Source organism: Myotis lucifugus, unplaced genomic scaffold (assembly GCF_000147115.1).
Source record: "Myotis lucifugus unplaced genomic scaffold, Myoluc2.0 scaffold_487, whole genome shotgun sequence".
Lineage (NCBI taxonomy): Eukaryota > Metazoa > Chordata > Mammalia > Chiroptera > Vespertilionidae > Myotis > Myotis lucifugus.
Window position 1 is genome coordinate 542,234 of NW_005871535.1, and position 27,267 is coordinate 569,500.

The window sequence follows — 27,267 nt, forward strand, 5'->3', positions numbered from 1 at the left end:
CTGCCCTCCCCTGCAGGCCTGGTCCCCCCAACTGCCCTCCCCTGCAGGCCTGGGTCCCCCCCAACTCCCCTCCCCTGCAGGCCTGGTCGCCCCCAACTGCCCTCCCCTGCAGGCCTGGGTCCCCCCCCAACTGCCCTCCCCTGCTGGCCTGGTCCCTCCAACTGCCCTCCCCTGCTGGCCATCTTGTGTCCACATGGGGGCGGCCATCTTGTGTGTTGGAGTGATGGTCAATTTGCATATTACCTCTTTATTAGATAGGGTCACATGTTTATACTACATATTTAATATGTATTTATACTTTTATTATAAATTTATACTATTATATATCATGTTTATAATATATACCTATATTATATATCACAGTATAAATATATGATATAGGTTATATAGATTTATATACAAATTTCCTGGGTAACATTTTGGCTTCTCATTATTGCTTGTAGGCACCCATCAAGAAGCCAGTCAGTAAGAAGGCATATTAGGTTTTAGGCATCCTCCTTTGCTATTTACTTTTTTGTCAATTCTCTGATCAGCTTTATGGTTGGCCCTTTGATATCAATGGAAGGACACATTAAAATTGTTCTCTCTTTTCATTCTGAATTTTTTATTGAGATATAATTAATATACTATACAATTCACCAGTGTAAGGTATACAATTCAATAGTTTTTAGTACAGCAGATTGAAAGAGTTGTACAGCCTTTACCACAATCAGTTTTAAATATTTTTCTTTAATGTTCACCTTATGTTTTTATTGATTTTTAGAGAGAGATGGAGAAAGAAAGAGAGCACGAGAGAGAATCATTGATAAAAGAGAAAGACATTGATCGATTGCCTCCTGTAGGCACCCTGATCGGGGATCCAACCCACAACCTAGGTATGTACCCTGACTGGGAATTAAATTGGCAACCTTTTGGTGGTGGGACGATGCTCCAACCAACTGAACCACCTGGCCAAAGCTAGAACATTTTTATCACCTCCAAAAGAACCCCCGTATCTGTTAAGAGTCACTTCTTGTTACCTCTTATCCTTGGCAATAACTAACCTACTGTCTGTCTCTATAGGTTTGCCTATTCTGGACAGTTTGTTTAATGGAATCATAAATATGTCTTTTGTAATTGCCTTTTTTGCTTAGTATAATGTTTTCAAGATTGGTCTATATTGTAAAATTGTCCTTTTTTTTCAGATAAACAGAAATGTCCTATTTTGGTAATTCTGTAACAAATATTTTTATTTTTCAGATGTATAGGTGTCTGTATAAAGAATGCTGTATTAGCTAAGGTTTTTTGTTACATGATAGAGAAATCAACTCTGGCTAGCTTCAGCAGAAAAGGAATTTAATTGAAGAATCCAAAGGAAGACTGAAGAATCAGGCTTGATTCTTGGAAAATTGACAAAAACCTAAGGGAGCTTGGTGGCAAGGAATACTACCCAGCCATGCCACACAAACATGTGTTAGGACTTACACTGTTTCTACTGCCAGTTTAAATAATTTACTTACTGGTAGTTTATTTGACAGGTGCTAGCTGGAGTTCAAAGTCTAGGGTAGGTGTGGCTTGGCTGAGATCTTGTTCTGGCTGCCAAGAAGGGAAGGATCTCCTTCCTTTGGCTTCTCCTTTTTGGTCTCTCACCAGAATTCTCATAATAAGGGATTTGCCCCCAAGTAAAAAGGGGGTTTGGACTTAGGAAGACCCCTTAAAAAGAGAGACAATTTTTCCTTCACAACTACCTATTAAAATATATTTCTAAAAAATTCTGTGTGTTGACAGGTAGCTTTATGCTTTTTTAAATACAAGGTGAAATTGTTAAAGGCATATCATATTTTTGGAAGACAAATGAATGTCTCTGTTTTACAAAATGTGGACAAAAAAGGGGCCACATACTAAATCTGACAAGCTCAGGGGAGGCCTGCATAGAGGGCCTTACAGACTTGGAGACCTAAACTAAACCACATAGAATGCTCAGAGATTAAAGCTTCCTAACTAAAAGTATGTCATGGTAGGAAGTCATGTCCTAGGACTGAATCTTCCTTGACAATCTTTACCTTAATGGAGCCTCTCTGTTGTTCTTTTGCTGCTATGGTAACCTACCGTTGGAATGTCAGAGTAATCTTCTTTTCCAGACTCCTCAGGTCACAATCTCCCACCAGAGCACAAGACCGCCATGAACCCCTCATTATTTTATTGTCCAGATACCATCTCTGTGTGCCGTATTAGTTAGTTGTTAACTATCCTATACCTACCAATATAAATGAAGTTGTGGTACTTTAATAGAGAAAAATGGTTTTGATTCTTTTTAAAGTAAAACTATCTTAGATATCCCTAAATTGTATAGTGTAGGCATGACTTAGAAAAGTAAGATTATGTATTTTCCTAAGAAAAAGAACCACAGAAAGTAAAGGTGATTGCCAGATATGTATATATATTTATTTCTTTTCGACATTTTCTTTGGTAGACAAAAACATTTTATATTTAAAATGTGTCCAAAATGTTGCTATAATTTATAAAAATAGATACAACCAAAACGCACAGTAAACCCACATATCCTAAATGTTTCAAAACATATCAATGAAAAAGTTGCTTAAATCAAATTAAGACCAGAGCTGCTAATTCAGTTATGAAATATTTCCATTCTTACCAGTTTTCCTTAGCATATACTTTTTTCATAGTACATTTCATGAATTATTGCCTTTTTATAAACAAGATGACATGTAAGAACTTTTTTCCCTAGGTATATATGTGCTATATGATTTTTGGGAAAAGAAATGTGGATTTGCATTAAAAATTTTGGGGGGGATGTTTATTACATACATGGATGCTTTTGACTCATAAGATCTTGACTCTAGTAATAATATTAATGTCTCCATTTTAACGGCAGATTGTAATATGGAATGTAGATCAAGTACAGACAGATAACTTAGAAATGTTTTCATCATCACAGCAGAATAGTTATAAACATCAAGTCTTCTAGAAGGTTCCAAACTTACAAATTCTACAAGTGCATGAATGCGCATTGCAATAGGCATCAGAAAGTCATTTCCCTATTACAGAATTCTTAACATTTCATCGTCACAGTTAAACTTGTTCTGAGTTTTCATATCCTTTTTTCCAGGACTTCAGATGTTTTGATGTTTTAAAAAATTCCTTCTTTCAACTTTCTGTAATTAGAAAATGAGAGTTTTATAAATTTGGGCTGTTCTTGTTTCCCAGTGATAGTTGACATGCAGAAACATACAGCAAAAAAGAAAACTAACTATAACCAAAGACCCCTTATCAAAACACTTCATACAGGATCATAGAATCTTTTCTGAAGTTGTCTACTTTATTTTTTTTTCAAGAGATCTGTCTTGGATAAAACATTATAAAACGGAAGTAATCTAGTAACCTACCTTTATTATAATGTTTGCTTGCTTTGATCTGGGATTTAGGCATCTTTGTCCTTTATGTGCTTTTAAGGTGATACTGTTAAAGGAATATCCAAAACAGTCTTAAATTTTGAATGGAAAAGCATAAGCAAAAAAAAACAAAACCCAAATGCCTCCATCATTGTCATCTTTAGCAAGTCCATTACTTACATCACTTCTACTTTGTCACAGTTGTTACTTGGGTAAATTACAGAGATTTTCTCAATATCTGCCACTTTCACTGCCTTTGCTCCAGGGCCGATGCAGAGACAGCGTCCTCCTTTGAACATTGGGAAACCTAAAACAGATCATAGCATCAGTTACTAATGGATCTGATTGCAACAGAGGACTATGGTTTATAATTCTGGTGAAGAATGTGAGCCCAGTTTTCATTAAGGATAAAGATGGTCATTTGTCAAATAGCACTTGACACTGCTGTTACTAGGAAAGGAGCTTAAGTAATATCTTAATGATTTTCTCTTTAAATTTGTAACCAAATCATTAAAGACTAGATAAAAGCATAAAAGAAGTCTTGGAGATCAAGCTTATTTGCCTTTTGCTTTTATGCTCAAGAATTTTTCCAGGATGCTAGTAACATTATTTTACAAAAATCTTTTTAACAGACATTTAAAACTATTGCTGCCGAAACCGGTTTGGCTCAGTGGATAGAGCCTCGGCCTGCGGACTGAAAGGTCCCAGGTTCAATTCCGGTCTGGGTTGCGGGCACATCCCCAGTGGGAGATGTGCAGGAGGGAGCTGATCGATGTTTCTCTCTCATCAATGTTTCTAACTCTCTATCCCTCTCCCTTCCTCTCTGTAAAAAATCAATAAAATATATATTTTTAAAAAAACTGTTGCTAAAGGCTTTTGTCAGATTTTGTAGCCAAATACATTTCGTGAAATTTGTCATCTCTAGTTTCAATAATCATCTCTAATGCCTCAAACATTTCTTACATTCTCTGTCAAAGCTGTAATAATTTCTAATGTGTGAGGTTAAGTAAAAATTTAGTGTATCTTTTAGGATAAAAGTGGAAGAAAAGAACATTTGAAAAATTAGAAAAGAAATTTATAGGCTGAGAAATAAAAAGTATCATATACCTTGAGCAATTGTAGCACAGAATATCACAGCCAAGACTATAGCCATGCCCTTCACATTCATGTTTGTTGCTGCTGCTTCAAAGTTGATCTCTTCTTGGAGGGAGTAGAAAAGCTGAACATAGAAGGGAGTTCTTAGTTGGCATAGAGAGGGCATTTTATATACTAGCAATCCTTAATGGCAACAGGAATTTCCCTCCTTGAGTCATGCTCCTTTCTTGCTTCCAAGAGTTTCTGTTTTGTTATCTTCTAAATATCACTCTCCCTTCCTAGTTGTTACAGTGTCGAAAGTAATACTAACATGAAAACACTTTTTACTATAAAGAGTAAACAGCTGTGTATCCAGATAGAAAACAGCCTTCTTAAGGTGTCATTTCCTAGAAATGTATTTAATTATTGGATTACCCCTGGGCAGTGGAATTCTGATTGCCATTCTTTTTTTTTTTTTTTTTAATTCAGGAAGATTGTCTTCCTGTTTTCAGTTCTTTCACTCTCATTCTTCATATAACTATACAAAAGAATATTTTTTTAAAAAAACAATTTTTAGCATTTTACTTTTGCTTTTAAGTCCAAACTCTTATCATTTATACAAGTCCTACATTATTTAACATGAAATGACTTTTATTTAACCTCATTTATATTTTTGTCAACTATAATTGCATGTCTAAAGAAGTCTGCCTATATACTTCTGAATTTATAGCCATTTCTTTTTTTTCTGTTTAAATGTATCCCATTTATTTATTTTTTATTGTTTAAAGTCCTTTATCCATTTTGAGTTTATTTTTGTGTATGGTGTCAGTTGGTAGTCTAGTTTCATTTTTTTTGCATGTATCTGTCCAATGTTCCCAACACCATTTATTGAAGAGACTGTCTTGACTCCATTGTATATTTTTGCCTCCTTTATCAAATATTAATTGAGCAAAATGGCTTGTGTTGACTTCTGGGTTCTCTGTTCTGTTGCACTGGTCTATATGCCTATTCTTGTGCCAGAACCAGTACAATGGCTTTGTACTATAGTTTGATATCTGGTATTGTGAACCCTCCAACTTTGTTCTTCTTTCTCAAGATTGCTACAGCTATTCAGACTCTTTTTTTATTCCAGATAAATTTTTGGAGAGTTTGTTCTAGGTCTTTGAAGTATGCCATTGATATTTTAATGGGGATTGCATTTGTAGATTGCTTTGGGTAGTATGGACATTTTAATAATGTTGATTCTACCAATCCATGAACATGGTATATTCTTCCATTTGTTTATTTCTTCCTCTATTTTAAAATATATATGTGTGTATATATATATATATATATATATATATATATATATATATATATTTTTTTTTTTTTACAGAGAGGAAGGGAGAGTGATAGAAAGTTAGAAACATTGATGAGAGAGAAACATCGACCAGCTGCCTCCTGCACACCCCCTACTGGGGATGTGCCTGCAACCAAGGTACATACCCTTGACCGGAATCGAACCTGGGACCCTTTAGTCCGCAGGCCGATGCTTTGTCCACTGAGCCAAACTGGTTAGGGCCCTCTATCTCTTTTATGAGCATCCTGTAACTTTCTGAGTACAGATCCTTTACCTCCTTGGTTAAATTTATTCCTAAGTATCTTAATTTTTTTGTTGCAATGGTAAATGGGATTTTTTTTTTTTAGTTTCTCTTTCTGTGAGTTCATTATTGGTGTATAAAAAAGCCATACAAAATTATTAACTTCTGGGTGTTAATTTTGTATCCTGCTACATTGCTGAATTCATTTATTAAGTCTAGTAGTTTTTTGATGGAGTCTTTAGGTTTTTCTATGTACAATATTATGCCATCTGCGAATGATGACAATTTTACTTTTTTTCCAGTTTTTGGTTTGTTTGTGAATCCTCACCTGAGAATATTTTTTCCATTGCTTTCAGAGAGAATGAAAGGGAGAGAGGGAGGGAGGAGGAGAGGTGGGGGAAGAGAGAGAAACATTGATGTGAGAGAGATGCATGGATTGGTTGCTTCCCACACTTGTCCAGACCGGAGTTGGGGAGTGAACCTGCAACCCAGGCATGTGCCCTTGACTGGGAATTGAACCTGAAGCCCTTTGGCGCATTGGCCGATGCTCTAACCACTGAAAATACCAGTGATATTTATTATTTTTGCATATTTAACAGTTTTTATTTTATATATATTTTAGCACAGCTATTTAGCACATAAAGTTGTATGAGTTGTGGATTTTTAAAAAAAAACACCATCTTATTTTCTTATGTAATGTTTTTATGGCTTGTGTTCTACTTTGATGTAACCCCTGCTTTTTATCTTTACCTTTTCCTCTCAAGCTTTCTAAATCTATTTGTTTTAAGTGTGTCACTTGTAGACACTTAAAAAAATCAAATCAAGGGATTTTAATAGGTAAATGTATTTACTGTATAATTAGAAGATTTTAAAATGCTTTATTACTATTTTCTGTCTTTATGTTTTCTTACTAATGTTAAATATATTCCCTTTTACATTTTTATGTGATTTGAAAGAAATACATAATTTTGTGTTTTGCTAGTAATCTTTAATTTTTTTATGTATAACCTAGGACTTGATTCTATGTCATACTGTTTTAAATAGGCATAATTCACTTAGCTGGGGTGGCTGGGTTAGAGCATTTTCCCATGCACAGAAAGATTGTCAGTTCGATTCCTGATCAGGATACATATCTACTAGTAGGTTGCAGGTTCAATTCCAAGTGGAGGCACATACAAGAGGCAACCAATCAGTGTTTCTCTCATACATTGATGTTTCTCTTCCTCTCTCTCTCTCCCCCCCTTTCCTCCCTCCCTCCCTCCCTCCCTCCTTCTTTCCCTCCCTCCCTCCTTCCTTTCCCCTCTCTCTAAAATTAGTAAGAAACAAAAAAGTATCCTCTGGTGAGGATTAAAAACAATAAATAAATACATACATAAATACATAAATAAATAAGTCTGCGGGCCAGAGGGTCCCAGGTTTGATTCTGGTCAAGGACACGTACCTTGGTTGCAGGTTCCTTCCCTGGTCAGGGTGCTTGCAGAAGGCAAGCAATTGATGTGTTTTTTTCACATTGATATTTCTGTTTTTCCCTCTTTTTTCCACTCTCTCTGAAAATCAATGGAAAAAAAATATCATTGGGCGAGGATTAAAAAAAAAAGAAAAAATGTTCAAATGCTCAGTAGTCACATGGTTAGTGGCTACCATATTGGATAGTATAGGTCTAGTTATTCATTTGGCATTTAGCATATTATACTGCCTTGACACTTAATTTTAAATAAAGAAGGGATGGAGAGGAGAGATACTGTGCTTTTTGTTTTGTTTTAGAAACTTTTCTAAGTCTCCCTAATCCTTTTGTTCTTTTCCTCTTCACTAAGTCATTATATATACTTCATTGTTCTTTCTCTGATTAAGCAGGACAAAGATTAAACTGCTCTGTCTTTTTAGTAGCATTTGCCCAGATCTCTTGTTGTTTCTGGAGTTGGACTGTTTCAGGTTCAACGACTCAACCAATTTTTCCCTTGAATTTAAAGGAGAATCTCAGGAAACTAATCTAGTTTCTATAATTAATCAACAGACTCTTCTAGCTTAAATACCCTCTAATCTGTGAATCATCTGAACTTTTAGTTATGATCTCAAGTTATCCAATTAATATAGACTTTTCAAATGTTTCAAGTGTTTAAAATATTTTCAAGTGGGAAGAGATTAATGCAAAACATTTAAAGTTTTAATTCCCAACCCACCATTCACCAAGACTATAAAATATATTTATTACAAAAATAATAAGTAATATCAAGGATATTTTGTCTAGTTAAAGTAGTGAAAAGTGGGTTAGAAATGGAAACTAACATTCCTATTTATTATAAATTACTATTACTTAACAGAATCCTATTGTTTTGTTATTATAGAAGGCTGATGACTCACTCCTAGGGAAGAGGTTGTCATACATGTGATAAGCACCTAAAATAATGTAAATAGACTGAACAGATTGAGTAGAATCCTTAACTCTTAAAAGTGCAGTAATATAGTACCTGAGGCTCTGTCATAAAGAGATTAGTACATTTGGGGAGCTGCCAGTGGAAATTTTTAGGAGCCTTTAATGGAATACTATTTCTGTGATTTTTTACATTATTTAAATACTCTTCTCCCAAATTAGACAAATCCTGCAGGATATATACAAGGCAGCCATTAGGCACCAGAAAATCTTGGGGAAAGTTGTAAAAACAATTTTAAAAAACCATTAAGGTATTAATTAATTGTGCATATTTCATTGCTATTTGAAAGCATTCCAAAGAGCAAGTGCATTTTGAATAAAGATGTTTGAGTCTATACTTGGATCTGTTTCTTGTACTTTAACATAAGAAGACATTTGTGAAAGCTGTACCCTGCTAATGCAATTTGGTATTTGAGAATGAGATGTACCAGAGCTCACATTTCATAAGGATGATTTCATCCTTGTTATGTGCTACTCCAAACATTGTAGTCTCAAGTGGATGCACAAAAGAAGGGCCAGTTTTCAGTGGCCACCATCACTATACTGACCTTACCATGCTTGAGAGAGCCACTGCCAGCCATCTACCTTTCCTCCCCTTGGCAACATGCCAGAAGGAATGAAATCAGAACCTTGGCACACTTGGATGAATGATTACTGAACTCTGTACCAAATTTCTGATGTTAAAGGAGAGATAGATATCTGTACTCGGAAAGATGAGACAAAGAGAAGAAATAAGCTTTTAGCATCCAGTGATTGAAGATTTGAAAAATAGTTACTGACAATTCAATTTACTTGGCTTTTAAACTGTGCCTGTTCATGCTGATTAGATACAGGCTGTCTGTATCTTGTTCCTGGAGTTGGATAGCTTTCCATTGCCTTAATTTATTGCAAAGGAGAGGGTTTTCTGGGGCAGCTAAGCTAAGCTGCCAGTGATTTCTTGAACTACAACTCTTTATGATCATGGTATCTCTCCTGCCAGGTAAGTATGAACTACAACTCTTTATCGTAATTTTCTTGAAAATCATTTATGCTTTCGATCTACCATTCCTCTTCTTAAAAGAAAACTTAATGCTACCTTTTTGGAAGGAGTGTTATCAAATAATCATTATATGCTTTCTTTAACTTGGACAAACACAGTATGTAAATACTGTTTCTTTTATCTAGAACTAAATTTACTTGCCTTGGGATGTTACATTTTGCCAAGTGAATACTGCCAAGTTGATTTTAGAAAAGTATAATTAACAAATGTCAAAGAGAAGCTACTTGATTTCTTTTCACAATAATTCAGAGGGGAAGAAAAGAACATGGGTTTGAAAATGAATTGCTTTCCTTTGGAATTTTTGGTAAAATTTTCAAATTTCATATGTTAAAATTTAGAACTCAGAAGAAGAAACTATCAAGTCTGTTACCTCTTTGATTAGATTAACCATCTTTTCAGTGCTCTCTAGACTACTCTTCACAGAACATTTGCTGTGATTTGCATGTATTTGAGCCAGGAGCAGTGGGTTGTACAAAACAGCTTCAACATCACCATAAACTTCAGAGAAATCTTTTTTCTCACAACAAAGGCAGCTCTGTGCATGGCCTTAAGTTGGCCGCCTGGAAAATGACTGCCATCGACAACTGCCCAGTCAATGTGGATGTTAATGTTAATTTTCCAAGTTGGGAAACAGCATGCCTATTGTTAGGGGATAAAAACATGTGAGAGATTAGCAGTAAGCAACTTTATAAACAGCTAATTGAAGGAAGCTTGATTCAATAAGAGGGAAAATTGTGTGCTAGCTTCATTTATTAGTTTATTACCTCTGCTACTCAAGCTGGAAAACAAGGGAAAATAGATCTGGCTGATATTATTTCAGGGCTAATGAGAAAGAGAGTAATGCACAAAAGGATCTTGCCTGGAGAGATGTGTGCTGCATGTGAATGTTAGAGGAGCTATGTATGTAAGGTATGAAATTACATTGCATTGTATGTTTTTTTTAATAGAATGAGTAAAACGTCCATTTATATGGAACATTTCAGTCCCGTGGCTTGCCATTATGAACTAAGGGTTAACTAAATGCAGTGTTTTAAATAGGAGATATAATTAGGAATGTGAAAAAAATAGGATTGGAAAGACATTTTTTGGTTATAAATATTATCTTGGTACTTATAATGACTTTCTCTTGGATTTGAAACAAGAATATTTAGATAGGCTGTATATTATTTTGTACATTATGATAAGTGCTATTTTCATTTTTAATAAAAAGCCAACAAAACATCCTTCTCATTTTCCTATTTCTAAGATTTTCCTAACTTCCTGATTCCACCTTAGAGTCATATAAAACCTAGCTTACTTTCTCTATTTCTTGCTTCCTTATTCTACCTTTAATGTGTGGGTAGGTAAGCAGTAAGAGGTGTGGTCAGGGAAACGTGGCTCGCTCCTCAGCTCTGGTTTCCTATCTCTCACCTTGCATCTTTACCAGTGGGGCCTGGGTGTACCATGGTAACAGGAAGGGTGATGGGGACCATAGTAATTGTCATTGTTTGTTTGGAAGCTTACCATGTGCCAGGTGTTGTGCATAGTGTCTCACGGGTCCTCATAATAATTCTGTAAGTAAGAGAACCACTGTTCTCTTTTTAAAGAAGAGCATGGGGCTTTAAGAGATTATGTAACTCTTCCCCCAAATCATTTAGTAAAGTAGCAGAGTCAGGGGACAGCAGCAGAAAAAGCACACTGGCGTTCCTGTTTTTTTGTGATGAAAATGGTAGGCTGAAAGGCCACCTCAGAGGTCTGACTGTATAACTCCCAGACCCATGGCTCCCTGGAAAATAGAAAACTCAAAAAAAGATTGGAGTAACTTGGAATAAATAGAATCTGAGGGTCCTGGTGAGGAAGCAATTAGGAAAGCTTGAGAAAGTCCAGAGCCCGGTTTAATTTATATGTCATTGAATATCAGGAGAATGATGAATGTGAGACTTCTTAAAACTTAATCTTTTTTTAGTAGCGTTTACCCTCTAGTTTCCCATCATGACTAGCAGTAGCAAACCATAGAAAACTTAAGAACAACTGATGCTTATTCCAGTGATAGAATTCTACAATTTGGTGGGGTGGACAGAAACTTTGGTCTGAGGCAACAGTAGGCAGCCAGCACATTGATCCTGTCCCTGGGAATTTATACCAGACTAGAGGCCTGGTGCACAGATTCATGCACCGGTGGGGTCCCTCGGCCTGACTGTGGGGATCAGGCTGGAACCAGCTCTCCAATATTCCCCGAGAGGTCCCGGATTGTGAGAGGGCACAGGCCAGGCTGAGGGACCCCACCGGTGCACGATCAGAGCCAGGGACAGACCATGGGAAGGCTCCAGGGCATGTCAGGCCCATCTCACCCAGTCCCGATCAGCCAGACCCCAGCAGCAAGCTAACCTACCGATCAGAGTTTTGGCCCCCTGGTGGTCAGTGCACATCATAGCACCTGATCAAATGGTCGAACGAATGGTCGGGCACTTAGCATATTAGGCTTTTATTATATAGGGTAAGGGGTGTTCCTCCCAGAGGAAACTGGGAAGGATAGAGGAGGAGGAAAGGCAACCACTGGAGGACATCAGTGACAGTGCTGCTCCCTTATTCCCATCCTCCATCTGCTCCCTTATTCCCATCCCTCCATCCCACTGCCTCCTCCTTTTCTCTAGTTTGTGTTCTATCTAAATCAGTACATTCTACATTCTAAACAGTAGCCCTAGCCCTGGATGGTGTTTCTAAGTGGCTAGAGCATTGACGTGTGCACCAAAAGGTCACAAGTTCGATTCCTGGGCAAGGACACATACTTGGGCTTGTGGGTTTGCTCCCTACCCCCTATCAGGGCACGTGTGAGAGACAACCAGTCCATGTGTCTCTCTCAAGACAAATCAGTCACCCTCTCTCACCTTCCCTCCCTCCATCCCTCCCTTCCATCCACTCTCTCCCTCCCACCCACTCTCTCTGAAAAGCAATAGAAAAAATATCCTCAGGTGAAGGTTAACAAAACAAATAAATAGTAGCCCTACTTGCTACCTCTCTCCTCATCCCAAGCCCCTTCCCTTCCAGAACCCTTGAAATTTGATTTTACATATTTGGGAGGATGTCAGGGATCAGCCCAGTTAGTAGTTGGAGTCTGAGAGTTAGTTAGTGGAGAGAGACTTTTACTTATACCTGTGATGTCTTCCCAAATTCTGAAGAATGTGTTGAGTCCAGAGCTGAGTCAGGAAATCCAGAGAGACATGTAAACATATTGCCAAAAGTGGGGACTTTAGGAATAAACAGTTCTCAAATTGTCAGGGATTCAGGAGTTAGGGAAAAAGAAAAGAGAAGCTGTTTTAGAGTAAGATGGGAGTGGGCCTGGGAATTGACAGGAACCAACATTATGGTTTAACAAAGTAATGGGGTGTTGGATGTGTTTAAATAGACCAGGAAAGAGGCAGAGTTCCTGTCTGGTTGGGCACAGAATCAATAAGCGAAAGAGATGTATTTCTGACATCTCAAGTTGAGGTCCATAATACATTTCTCCATAGAAAAATAATATGTATTAGGTTAAATTTCTAGGCTAGCCTGCTGAAATAGAGTTAACTCAGAGAGAGCTCGAACTATAGGCTTTGTCATGAAAAAGGTCATCTTGGTAGAAAATAATGGGTCTTTAAATGAACTTTTGAATTAGGTCCCATTGATATGTGGGGAAATACCTGTAAATTAGAATAAAAGTTGGCCAAACTTTGGGATCTTATCATGGCTTACAGATATTCATTAAAAAAGAATATACTCTTGAACATTGATAGCAGCCCAGTTTGATTTTTATCCGTAATATTCGAGGCTCTGCTGCCACATTTTTTTTTTCTCTTCAGAGGCTTCTCACGGCCTTCTGACTGCTGTAGATTGCTGTGCTGGAAACTAGAGAGTCCCAACTGAGTTGGTCAGAAAAGAAACCTTTATTTATAAAGTGCTAATTGCTCATGACTGCCAGGTGCAGTTTGTACAATAAGATTAAGTAGAATCAGACGTCATTTAGAGTTTAGCCAAGAAGTTCTGCAGTCACTTTCATGAATGTTTTGATTACCGTGAATGCCTTTTTCATCTTACTATCAAGATTACCTGTTTGTTTATTTTTTAAAACCCAAATTGATATCCATTATAACAATGGCTTTGTATTGTTTAAATATTATTTGGGTTTGTATTCTTTAAAGTTGAAGAAAGATATGATGTGTGAAATACTGTGGATAGGAGCTTTGGGAGTCTGAATGAGTTTCCAGATAATCTAGAGACTGAACCTGAGCTTCCTATAACTGTCACCAGATTTATGTCGCTCTAAAGAAAGATTCCATCTTTGAGTGATATAGAAAGTTGATAAAATGCATGTATCAACAGTTAATGACTCAGTAAACTTTATAATTCTAGGAATCAATCATTGCTGATGAATTTGTATAGAGAAATTCATTTCTATCTTTCTGTTACCTTGGGCAAGAAAAGAGAAAAAAAGAAAAGAAACTAATTATTTAAAAGGTGAGAAAAAGAACAGGAATTTCCTACACACACACACACACACACACACACACACACACACTACAATCACAGTAAGCATGTAGTCTTTTTGCCAAAGCAACTTATGTTTGTCTTTTTCTGTAGTTAGGGCATTTCCCCCTATGTTTTGAATTAAATTTGTAAGTGGCTTTCTTTCTGTTGCCTTTGTACTCACGGTGCAGAGGAAGAATCTAAAGACAGGTATTTGCTTTGGAAAGTCCAAAGGCATAAGTTCTTTTCGTTTTCTTACTGTCTTCCCTTCCCTTTCTCTTGCTTTTTTTTCTTTATTATTTTTTTCTCTCTCCATCCCTCTTTCATTCCTTTTATTGATGCTTTCTTAATGTTGCATTTACCCTACATATCATAATTTTCACTTACAAATACAAATGTAAATAAGAACAAACTACTTTCAAGTAATTAAAAATATTTTAACCAAATGTTGATGGACTATTTTCAATTAAGTATATAGTTTGAAACAAATCTAAAGCTACAACTGACTAAAATTTATGGTTAAATCATATCCTCCCATAATGCAATCATTTATCAAAGAAAATAACACCCAATAATAGTTAAGTCCATTAAAAAAATTTTAGCATTTGTAACTGCAATATATTCTTTTTACTTCACTTACTGTCATTATTCTTAGTACTTATTTATCTTCACACTAGAGGAGAAGGACATACTGAGCCTGGTTTTCTTTTATTATTTTTTAAAAATTTTATTAAATTTATTGGGGTGACATTGGTAATAGGATCATTTAGATTTCAAGTGTATGATACAAAATCTGTGTAATAGAGCCTAGTCCTTCTGAACTGTGACTCTGGGCATGGCAATCAGGGGCATAATTATCTGAGGTTACCCTGAAGATTTCTTCAGAGCCATTAGTCATTCCTAAAACTACTCTAGCCAATGCTTTTTCCTTTCTGGAAATGTCATTCATCACGTTACTTCCTCCAATCCCAAGCTCTCCATTCTCTGTAACACTTCTCAGGTGCTTCTAAAGTTTTGGAGAAATCATCCTACTCATAGGCTTGAAGCAAATTAGGTTATTTTACAATCCTTACTATAGGCCACAAAGTGATTATTGAGTAGTTAATTATCCTAATTAAAAAAAAAAAAGAAAACAGGTACAAAAAGAGACGAAGTGATTTATTAACAATCCCTGACATTTGTTTAGCACAGTGGACGGCAAACTGCGGTTTTTGCTCTCTGTCATATTATAAGTTTCTTATATGGTGCATGTCACATAATAGGTAGTTAAGAATTATTTGTAGAGAGAATGACTGAAATAGCTGTGTAATGCAGCTTGTTTCCGTTTTCATCAAGATCAGTGCAAAAGCTGAAAGTGGAACAATAAAATCAATTTTCAGTCTCTCAGTGAACTTTTTTCCATTTAGGGTATTAACTTGTTCAAGCCATTTCTACCTTCGGACTTATACAAAAAAAGATACACACAAAAAGAGCAAAACCAAAAAACTTTTCTCATCTCTACATTCACACATGGGTGCTATCTTACCTGTTTCCTTTCCATTATAGATATTGAAAAAGTAGAGGTAGATTAGTGTTTGGGAACATGGGCTTTAGCCAAAAGACCAGGATTCAAGTTCCAGCTCTGTCACTTCTAGTTGGATGACCTTGCTTCAGCTCTTAAAATGATAAAGTGAGGGAAATAATTCTTTATAAGGTTGCTTTGAGGATCAAATGACAATATATGTGCTTAGAACTATGCTTGGTACATATTCAGTAAATGTTAACAGTGATTATTGTTGTTATCAGTGAAATAAGTCAGAGAAAATGAATACTGTATGATTTCACTTATGAGTGGAATATAAAAAAACGAAACAAATAGACAAAAGAAGACAAAACCAAACTCATAGACACAAAACAGATTGGTGGTTACCAAAGGGGAAGGGCATTGGACATGGGCAAAATGTGTCAAGGGGATTCATTGTATGGTGAAAGAGGTTAACTGGACTTGTGGTGGTGATCACTTTGTAGAGTATACAAATATCAAATTATTATGTTGTACACACGAAACTAATATAATGTTATAGACAAATTTACCTCAGTTAAAAGAAAAGAAGATAGCAAAACAAAGCATTAAAAAAAGGTGTCAGACCCATTTATGTAATCAACTCTTCTTACATATAAGAGGGGCTACCCCTTTTAGTTTTGCTTCCCTTTTTTTAAAAGCAAAGATTTCCTGTTCCAGAAGGGAGTAGGATTAAATTAAAGGGCATGAAGTTATCTTCAGTTTCCTTTTAAGTTTGAATGATGTTCCGACAATAGTTACTTCATGGGGGTTTCCAGCTTTGGGAAGAGTTAATAACTAAACTCTTGATTATATTAGCCATGCCCAGGGACAGAGTTTTGCTCTGTTCTTCATGTTATGTCAAAATTTCACCTTTTTTCATAGTGTTCTTCTATGTATTTAAAAAAGAAATGTTCAGGGCTACAAGTAAAAATTATTCTTCCTTTTATTCCCCTCTTTCTTAGGAAGGCATCCCTTCCACAGGCCTTTCCAATCAGATCCTTTCTACCCTTGTTTAGTGTCCTTAATCCACAAGGTCCATGCAATTTTGGATATCTTACAGCTGCTAAGTAAATGAAAATTGCTTATTTTCTGTCTCCTTTAAAAGCCTCTTTTCTTCCTAAATCTACATTAATTAATCAATTTTATCTTGTATGGAGAAAAAATGCAGATGAAAATATAGCTATTGCTTCAACTACTCTTAAAAATAAAATCTTAATAAAAATGTATATGGCCATTATATAATAATGAAGATAATTAAATTATCCATGGTATAAAAAAGGAAATACACAGAGCTGCTTTTTTTTTACTACTGGAAGAGAAGCAAGTTTGGATGGAAGGAAGTAATGAACTAGAAGTGTGTGGAGAATAAATGAATGAAGGAGTGATGGACTGGATCTGGCTTGACACTATTAGAGTCTCTATCTGTGCGTCTAGCATAGGAATTGGATCAGCCTGCTCACTACATGTTGTCCAGTCCTTTCACTGCCAAGACTTTAATGAAGCTTAGCTATAAATCCTTTCTTACCTCCACTATACCTTGTGGCATGTTATAGTACATCAGCATGGTAAGGACACAAATATATAGCCAAATGGTTTCCTAGAAATTTCTGACAAAAGAGGTAGAGGTTTCAGGTGTTAATTCCACCTCCAATCTTGCAATTTTAGTCATTGTCATTGTTATCACAGAAAGGTTTAAATGGTATTTGAAGGACTTTTTACCTCTCTGATGTCATCATCTACTATACTCTTCACTCACTCACTTACCCTTAATCACATTTACCTCTGAGCCATCCTGGTTTTCCTCAGACATGGCAGGAAGGCTCCGTGTTCTATCTAGCCACACATGTAATTTTAAAATTTCTGGTATCCACATTTAAAAAGATAAAAGAAGCAAATGAAATTAACTTTATTAATATATTGTATTTAACCCAATATATTTAAAGAAGATGTTTTACTTTTTTTCTCCTTACTATGGTGTTTGAAATCTGTATTACACTGATAGCACATCACATTTGGACACTGAATTTTATCAGAGATAACTTGATCTTTATTTAGATTTTACAAAATCCATAGTTGTGATGTAGATTCATGTACCTGAGTTGATCCAAACATACTTAAATTTTTAAAAATAAGTCAAGATAACAGTTTTTAAATGTAAATGAAATGAAATAAAGTACAATTAAATATTGAGTTCCTGCCCTGTTTCTGTCCCCAGACCAAAGGGTTTTGGGTTCAACTCCCTGTCAAGAGCATATACCTGGGTTGCCCATTTGATCCCTGGCCCTGGGTGTGTGTGGGAGGCAACCTAATGATGTATCTCTCTCTCTCTCTCCCTCTCTCTCTCTTTTCCTCCCTCCCTTCTTCCCTCCCTCCCTCCTCACCCTTCCATTCTCTTTCAAAGAAAAAATCAATGGAAAAACTCTTCGGATGAGGATTGACAAAAAAATTATTAAATGAATGAATCATTATTAAAACTTGTTGAAAATATTAATATATGTATACATCTACATACTAGATTCTAATATAATTCAGAGTTAAAAGCATCATTAACCAATGCTTCTTAAATGCATCTTGGATATATTTTTGTACTTTATGCTATTTTAAGCTGGAAGTAGGGAGAAAGAAATGAGTACAAAAGAAGCTTATAAGCTAGGTAGGAAGGCAAGATTCACAAAAAGAGAAAATATGAAAAAATGCTGCATTCTGTTGCAAAACTAGAGAATTGGCTTAAAATATAGTACCTCTGTTTGTACTACATGCATTCCTTTGAGAATTTCCAATAAGTACTTATGTATTTATATATCATTAACTATTTGATAGAGACTTGAGGAACATGAGAAATAGGAAAACTAATAGTATTACAAACCTATAATTGCAAACTAGTTGATATATGGAATCTAATGAACAAAATAAACTGAACAGACTGACAGAGGTCAGAGGGGAGGGGGAGGGGTAGACTGGATGAAATAAGGTAAAGAGATTAGGCAAGGAACATAATATGTATATCCCATGGACAGACAGCAGTGTGGTGAGGGCTAGAGGGAGGGAAGGTGTGATCTGGATGGAGGAAGGCAAAAGGTGGGGAGGAAATGGGAACATCTATAATGGCGACAAGAATGAAAAAAACTAGTTGAAAACAATTACAATGAAGGAGAATCATTTCAGTTCTAAAAATTAAATTTAGCTAAGATGGCCTTTTTAAGAAATGATGGTGGAACAAGTGGACATCCACATGCAAAAGCATGGATCTAGTCATAGACCTTACACCCTTTACAAAAATTAACTCAAATTGGATCATAGACCTAATAGTAAAATGCAAAACTATAAAACTCCTAAAAGATAATATGAGACAAAACCTACATACCTTGGGTATGGTCATGATTTTTTATTTTATTTTTTTACTTATTGATGAAAGAAAGAGAGAGATTGAGAGAGATTTGTTGTTCCACTTATTTATACATTCATTGGTTGATCTTGCATGTGCCCTGACTAGAGGATTGAACCTTCAATCTTGGCATATGAGGACTAGACTCTAACTAACTGAGCTATGTGGCCAGGGTGGTTATGATTTCTTAGATATAATACTAAAGGCACTATCCATGAAAGAAATAATTGATAAGCTGCACTTCACTAATATTAAAAACTTCTCTGCAAGAAAACAATATTAGGAGAATGAGAAAGAAAAGCCACAGACTGAGAGAAAAGGCACATCTGATAAAGGACTGTTATCCAAAATATACAAAGAACTCTTAAAAATCAACAATAAGGAAACAAAAGAAAACCTGATTTAAAGGGGGCCATAGCCTTAACAGACACATCACTGAAGAAGATATACATATGGCAAATAAAGTATATGAAAAAATGCCCTACATCATATGTCCTCAGGGAAGTGCAATATCATGATTCCCAGCTTTCTCATTTTAAATTTGTTACCGTCACCAGACAGTATCTTGAGGCAAAGAATTCTGTCTTAAAAATTTTTAATGTCTCTCACCTCACGGAACACATAGCAGCCAATATTTGTGAATTACTTGTTTGTGTAAACCTTGTGTGCACTTAAGGTTCAGGTTACCATAATCAGAGGAAGAATGAAGTATAGATCACATTCACTTGGCTTTAGTTTCCATCCAGCACCTAGGAAAATACTCACTGATAACAGTGCTTCCCACTTGCAAGTGTTCCTCTCACAATGGTGAAGAAATAAAGTTAACTTATAAATAGCAGAGCATTGACATTGAACTCTATGGTCTGGCACATAGTGGACAACCCAAGTACTTTTCTGAGTAAATATGAGTGAATGAATGAATTACTACCTTTGCAGAATCATATGGATACAGAGAATCCCACAAAAATCTAACGTCTGGAGTAACCTGTATAATCCGTCATTCAAGAATGGCCTTTGCGGAGAATTCTGGGGTTGTTGACTCCTGTATGCTGGGTTCTTGTATCTCTTTTTTCTAGAGAATATCTTTAAAGTATCTTTTCTAGATTAGTAAATAGCTTTTTTCTTCTGAAGTGCTTCATGAACACAAGGGGGCCTCTAATTTTACTAATGCCATATTTCAGTTCTTGGTTTTCTACCTTAATTGGTGTCAACATTATTCTCAGTCAGAAGTTCTATTTATAGTCCACTGAACCAGAATCTTGCTTTGCATGTTTTGGAAGTCTCCTGAAAGGATAGAATGTCATATGCCCTTATTGCTTTTCCTCAGCGGTGGTTTATTATCCAAAATCAATGACTAGTATATGAGAAACCAAATCTTCAACACTTTCCATGGGCCATTCATACTTGGTTTAATGATGTCTGCCTAGAACAGCGATTTTCAAATGGTGTGCCACAAACACTTTTGAAACATGCAATACCTGACTATTTAGTCAGGGGCACTGACCTCTTCCCAGATGGTCAAATAAAAACAGCCAACACAACAATAGCCATCTGATGGGAATGAATAAAAATTATACCTATTTTTTTTCAGATAAGCCAAAAAATATATTTTTGGTATGCTGCGGATTCTTAGTACTTAGTTTATGAATGCCTTGAGATGAAAAAGATTGAAAATCACTGGCCTAGAGCGTTTTAGGTGCTCAATAAAATGATTCTCTAAATAGTTTTTAAAAAATTGTTCCGCAGTCGACTCAGTTACTTTATTTCTGTGGTGAATATTTGTGGGTTGGACTCTGATGCTTTGCTTTAGATTTCTTGAGAACCAATCAAGTTATCCGATTTAAATAATAACAAACATAAAGGCTGACTACAGATTTCAATGTAGTAAAAAATTTTCTGGAGTGAAATTTAGAGCTGCAAAAGAGATTTATAAGACAATAGCAGGTTACCTAAGAACAGTTGCAATTCACTTGGCTTTAGCTTCCATCAGCACACAGGGAAACAGTTATTGGATAACTTAGTGCTTCCCACTTACAGGTGCTCCTGTCACCATGGTGATGAAAATAAAGCTAATGTACAAATATTAAAGCATTGGCATTGAATACTGTGGTCTGGCACATAGTGTTGTATGTGAGCTTGTGACTGAGTGTATCTGTTTGTAACAGGGTCTGTTTGTTACATTTTTGCTAAGACCTAGAGGTATACTAGTATACTTTTAAGTAATAGTTCCTCTAAGTGTTCAGTGAGGCCCAAATTAAATTTCCAGTGCCCGGAAACAGGACACCTTATCTGTCACTGGAAAGTCCCTATGAGTAAAGCTGCTTCCCAAGGAAGTGGACATTAGATCTAAAAAAAGTCAAGTTGTTGCCCTTAGGTCCTGAGCATGCTGATACTGTTCCTGCTAATGTTTATCCAGGAAATCTTAAGCCTAGTAATGCTACTGACTTTCTTCCCTCTCTCCATCCCTCTCTTTCCTTCTTTCCTAAACATTTATGAAGTGCCTATAGTGTGAAAGACATACTAACGATGCTAGGAGATGTGACAGTATGCTAACATATATCATGAGTGACATATGAGAAATTTCTAAAGGAGTATATTTTGAAATACCATACCTCCCACACTTTAATAAACCCACTCCACAAATATACATATACACTTTGAAATCATTGCCATAGAGACCCATTTTCCTTGATAAGAATGTATTTGTCTCTTTCACTGCAATAGAAAAAGAGGTTGAGAATTAAAGCCTAGAGCTTTAAAAATCTACCAACAAAAACATGTTCACAAGCATGGTAATATATTACCTTACATTTATTATCTATTGAATGTTATAGGGCTAATATTCTGTATAAATACTTCATAGATATGCTTTTCATTCCCAGCTATAAAGTCTGTTCTGTCTTTATGCTGATCACCTTTAAGAGTAAATCCAAGGGCAGGAAAAATTAGATTATGCCAGAGAAAGTTGGTCCATAGGATAGAGGAGAAGGAAATAACATATAGGAAGTACCCCAAACAAGAACTTGGAGTAGAAGAATTGATTCCAGAACAGAAAGAAAAGGAGAAGGGGGAAAGACTAGACTCCTGTGCCCTGGCTCCCACAGTCTGAAACCCTGGAAAAAATTGATGTAGCAGTTTAGAAACAACCCAATATATTTCAGGAAATCCCTGAGCAGTGGAAATTGTTTTCTTGCCTCTCCTTGGGCCATGTTCAAGGTCTCTTAGAAAAGCAACATGTCTAATGTGGGACCACCTAGGCAATAAGTTGGAAATAGCAAAATAGCAGAATGAGCTGGGACTAGACATAGGTCCCTCTCCAGTTTTCTGTAAAATCAAGGAAGTTTTCTGGAAAATCAAAGTTGTTGTGGTAGAATTCCTAGGTTTTGCTTTGGGCCTAATGAAGGTAACTGGGGTACAAACCAGTTAATCTATAAGATGTTCAGCAAGGCCAAGGAAGCTCATCTAGGATTTGTGGGAGGACCACCTACTAAAGGGGGAGGACATAGAAATTATCCTTTAGAATACCCTATGCCAGGAGACTGTGGTGGGGGAATTTACCAATTGAGCATTCAAAATCTGTAGAGAACACTAAATTACTGAACCCAAAATTAAATGTCACCAATCAGAAAGAACCAAGATGGCGGCATAGGTAAACACCGGAGACTGCTGCCGCAAACAACCACTTCAAAAATACAACTAAAAGACGGAACAGACAGCACCCAGAACCACAGGAAAGCTGGCTGAGGAGAGACTCTTCAACTAGAAGGAAAGAGAACAGCAAACCAAGGCTCAGAGGAGGCGCAGTGTGGAAAATACAAAGGTACCGAGGTGCGCGCGCAAAGCGGGCTGGTGGCTGAGGGCGCGGTTGTCGTTTTCAATCAGGAGGGAGTCTCAGACTCTGGGCTCCAGATCCGGGCGAGTCTCTAGGGACTCAGACTCAGACGGGAGAAGCGGGATTGTCCGGCATCAGTTGGAATCTGAGGGCAGCTTTCTCTCCGAGGTTTGCAGTGGCGGCCGGGGTTCTGAGAAGCAAAGCCTCTAGGAACGGGACTGAGAGCAGACATAACTGCTCCCTCCACCCGCCCTGTTGATCCCGCCCCGCTCAAGCCCTGCGCAGAGCCATTTGCTGAATCGCCTCAGGCAAAGGCTAGATTAGCACCTCCCCAGAGGACAGAAGTTTTCCACACAGCGGATTCTCACAGCCAGTCAGCCTGGTGGTCAAATCCCTCTAGTAATAACTACAACAATCAGGGCTTAACTACAACAAGACTGCGCACAAAGACCACTAGGGGGTGTACCAAGAAAGCGTAAAAAATGCGGAGACAAAGAAACAGGACAAAACTATCAAGGGAGGATATTAAGTTCAGAACCACACTTTTGAGGTCTCTCAAGAGGCTTCTAGAGTCTGTCAATAAACTTGATGAGATGTACAGGAAATCTAATGAGACCCTCGATGGTGTGATAAAGGACCATCTAGAAAGTAAGCATACACTGACTGAAATAAAGAATATTATACAGACTCCCAACAGCAGACCAGAGGAGCACAAGAATCAAGTCAAAGATTTGAAATGCGAAGAAGCGAGAAACACCCAACCAGAAAAGCAAAATGAAAAAAGAACCCAAAAATACGAAGATAGTGTAAGGAGCCTCTGGGACAGCTTCAAACGTACCAACATCAGAATTATAGGGGTACCAGAAGATGAGAGAGAGCAAGATATTGAAAACCTATTTGAAGAAATAATGACAGAAAACTTCCCCCACCTGGTGAAAGAAATAGACTTACAAGTCCAGGAAGCGCAGAGAACCCCAAACAAAAGGAATCCAAAGAGGACTACACCAAGACACATCATCATTAAAATGCCAAGAGCAAAAGACAAAGAGAGAATCTTAAAAGCAGCAAGAGAAAGAAACTCAGTTACCTACAAGGGAATACCCATACGACTGTCAGCTGATTTCTCAACAGAAACTTTGCAGGCCAGAAGGGAGTGGCAAGAAATATTCAAAGTGATGAATACCAAGAACCTACAACCAAGACTACTTTATCCAGCAAAGCTATCATTCAGAATTGAAGGTCAGATAAAGAGCTTCACAGATAAGGAAAAGCTAAAGGAGTTCATCACCACTAAACCAGTATTATACAAAATGCTGAAAGGTATCCTTTAAGAAGAGGAAGAAGAAAAAGGTAAAGATACAAATAGTGAACAACAAACATGCATCTATCAACAAGTGAATCTAAGAATCAAGTGAATAAATAATCTGATGTACAGAATGAACTGGTCAGGGACATAGAAAAGGGAAAGGGCCAGTCTTTTCTGGGGGGGAAAGGGGGAATGGGAGATGCGGGAAAGAGACCTGGACAAAAATCGGTGCCACAAAAATCGTGCACCTATGCACTATGGATGAGACATTGGTGGAGTGAGGGCGGAGGGTGGGGGGGGAGTTATGGGGGGGAAAAAATGGGGGGAAAAAAAGAGGAACAATAAAGATTTAAAATAAATAAATAAATAAATAAATAAATAAATAAATGTCACCATTGCTGGAGACCAGACTAACAGCTAGAGCTAGCAGAAAACAGACTACAATTTTCCCCAATAGCAGAATACCACAATGTAGATGAAGAACCACATGCAAAAAGGAAACTGTAATTCTCTATATTGGAAATCAATTTAGTTCACAGACCCTCTTGTGCACTAAAGGTAGATACATTAATCTTGCCAATTAAAATTTAGTCACTTATGAGTTGAAACAGCCTTCTTTAAGTAATTAAAAAAATGTTTTTATTGATTTTAGAGAGAGAGGAAGGGAGGCAGAGAGAGAAACATCGATGTGTTGCCTCCCTGTTTGAACTCATTCCTGGGCATGCGCCCTGATTGGGAATCAAACTGGCAACCTTTGGTGCCGGTGCTCAACCAACTGAGCCACACTGGCCAGGCCTAAGTAAATATTTAAATACATAATTCTTTTCTCCATTTCCCCCCCTCTGTCCTTCCAAAGAGCAATCTGTAGAGGTATCATGTTCTGGTGCTGACCTCTAGTGGCCACTGGCCTTCAGTGAAATGTCTGATTCTGCTTGGTCTTTTTTTAAATCTTCACCAGAGGATATTTTTTCCATTGATTTTCAGAGAATGGATGAGAGAGGGAGGGAGGGAGGGAGAGAGGGAGGGAGGGAGGGAGAGAGAGAGAGAGAGAGAGAGAGAGAGAGAGAAAGAAACATTGATTGGTTGCCTCCTGCACACAGAAACCGAGGTGCATGTCTGGGGGCCAGCACTCTAACCACTCTAACCACCGAGCCAAACCAGCCAGGGCCCTGCTTGGTCTTTGGATGATGGTAATTTATATTCACTGCTGTCATGTCTTACTTTAGCCTCCAGTCCAGCCGTGGGCAAACTACGGCCCGCGGGCCGGATCCGGCCCGTTTGAAATGAATAAAACTAAAAAAAAAAAAAGACCGTACCCTTTTATGTAATGATGTTTACTTTGAATTTATATTAGTTCACACAAACACTCCATCCATGCTTTTGTTCTGGCCCTCCGGTCCAGTTTAAGAACCCATTGTGGCCCTCGAGTCAAAAAGTTTGCCCACTCCTGCTCCAGTCTCTGTGATACATGATACATGTACTTTGCATTATCTTATCACAACTATAAGCTCCTTTGGCCCTTTCATGTCTCTTTCAGCCTCTTCCATGGGCCATTGAAACATTTCAGATGCTTACAGTGGTGGTCTTTAAATTGAGATATAAATAACTCTGGGGGTACACCAAGACATTCCAAGGAGTATGTGGACAAGGTTGTTGTTTTTTATTACTTTAAAAAATCAGATGTATTTAGGTATAATTTATATAAATAAAGTCCACCAATTTTAAGTGTACAATTAAGTGTAACTTTTGACAAACGTACATCATGTAACTACCATACAGTTATGATATAAAGCATTACATCACATTCCAAAAAGTTCCTTCATGCTCTTTGTAGTCAATCTCCTCCCTCAACCCAAGGCCATGGCCATCACTGATCTGCTTTCTGTCACTAAAATATAATTTAAATATTATCATACAGTATATAACCTGTTGTGACTGAATTTTTAGCATAATGCTTTTGAGATTCATCCATGATGTTGTATGTATCAACATGGCATTATTGAGATATAATTCAGATACCATAAAATTCACCCATTTAAAGTGTATGAGTCAGTGTTTTTTAGCATACTTATTGAATTATGCAATAACCACTACAGTCAGTTTTAGAACTTCTGATCTAAAAAAGGAAGTTTGTTTCTTTTTATTGCTAAATAGGATTCTATTTGTTTTTCCATTGACCAGTTGATGGAAATTTGAGTTATTTCTATCTTTTGATTATTATGAATCAAACTGTTATGAACATTTGAGTATAAGTCTGTGTGAACATATGCTTTAATTTCTCTTGGGTAAATATATAGGAGTAGGATTGCTGGGTCTTATTGTAAATATATGTTTAACTCAATAAAAATTGTCAAATTGTTTTCAAAAGTAACTGTACTATTTTGCACTTCCACTAGCAATGTTTGAGAGTTTCAGTTGCTCATTCACATCCACATCAGCATTTGATGTTTTCAGTCTTTTAAATTGTAGCCATTTTAATGGGTATATCATGGTTTTAATTTACATTTACGGATGCCTAAAGATTTTGAACATCTTTTCTTGCTTTGTCACTCATACATTTTCATTGGTGAAATGTCAAGTCAAATCTTTTGCCCACACCAGTCATTAAAATCAGTCTTTTCCAGCCCTGCCAGCGTGGCTTAGTGGTTGAACGTTTCACCTATGAACCAGGAGATCATGGTTTGATTCCCAGTTGAGGGCCGATTCCCAGTGTGGGGCATGCAGGAGGCAGCTGATCAATGGCTCTCTCATCATTGATATTTCTATCTCTCTCTCCCTCTCCCTTCCTGTCTGAAATCAGTAAAAATATATTTTAAAAAATCAGTCCTTCCCTTGCTTGGAAAAGCTACAGAGTTGATTCAATTCAATTTTACCTATGCCACATTTACTCATGGAACTAAATGTAGCTGGAGAAAAATACATTGGCTTCATTTTGAACTCAAGTAGGCCCTCAATGTAGCCCAGCAATCATACTTCATTTACTCTTCTACTTTTCTAGATGACGATTCTAGAACAGAATCAATCTAGAATTGATTCTTCTCCAATATTATCAAATCTCTACCAGTTTAACTATCATCTTTTGTTATTAATTTTTAAAATAATTTAATGATTTCAGAGAAGAAGGGAGAGGGAGAGAGAGATAGAAACATCAATGATAAGAGAGAATCATCAATCAGCTGCCTCCTGCATGCCCCCTACTGGGG

At 36.9% G+C, this 27,267-nt stretch overlaps 2 protein-coding genes across 2 annotated transcripts in view; one reads left to right on the plus strand and one right to left on the minus strand.

Annotated features, from left to right (window-relative positions):
• Positions 1-2,402: 2,402 nt before the first annotated feature.
• On the minus strand, positions 2,403-4,628 carry CXCL11 (C-X-C motif chemokine ligand 11). Its single transcript, XM_006103526.3, has 4 exons — positions 4,500-4,628; positions 3,573-3,699; positions 3,387-3,459; positions 2,403-3,155 (listed from the first exon to the last, which is right to left on the minus strand). The coding sequence occupies exons 1-4, from the start codon at positions 4,558-4,560 to the stop codon at positions 3,114-3,116; spliced, it is 303 nt and encodes a 100-aa protein (XP_006103588.1). The 5' UTR covers positions 4,561-4,628; the 3' UTR covers positions 2,403-3,113.
• A 5,654-nt stretch (positions 4,629-10,282) lies between these two features.
• Positions 10,283-27,267, plus strand: part of ART3 (ADP-ribosyltransferase 3) — a 52,661-nt gene continuing 35,676 nt past the window's right edge. Inside the window, exon 1 of the mRNA XM_006103522.3 lies at positions 10,283-10,425. The gene's annotated coding sequence lies outside the window, so the exon portion shown is untranslated. The remainder of the gene's footprint in view (positions 10,426-27,267) is intronic.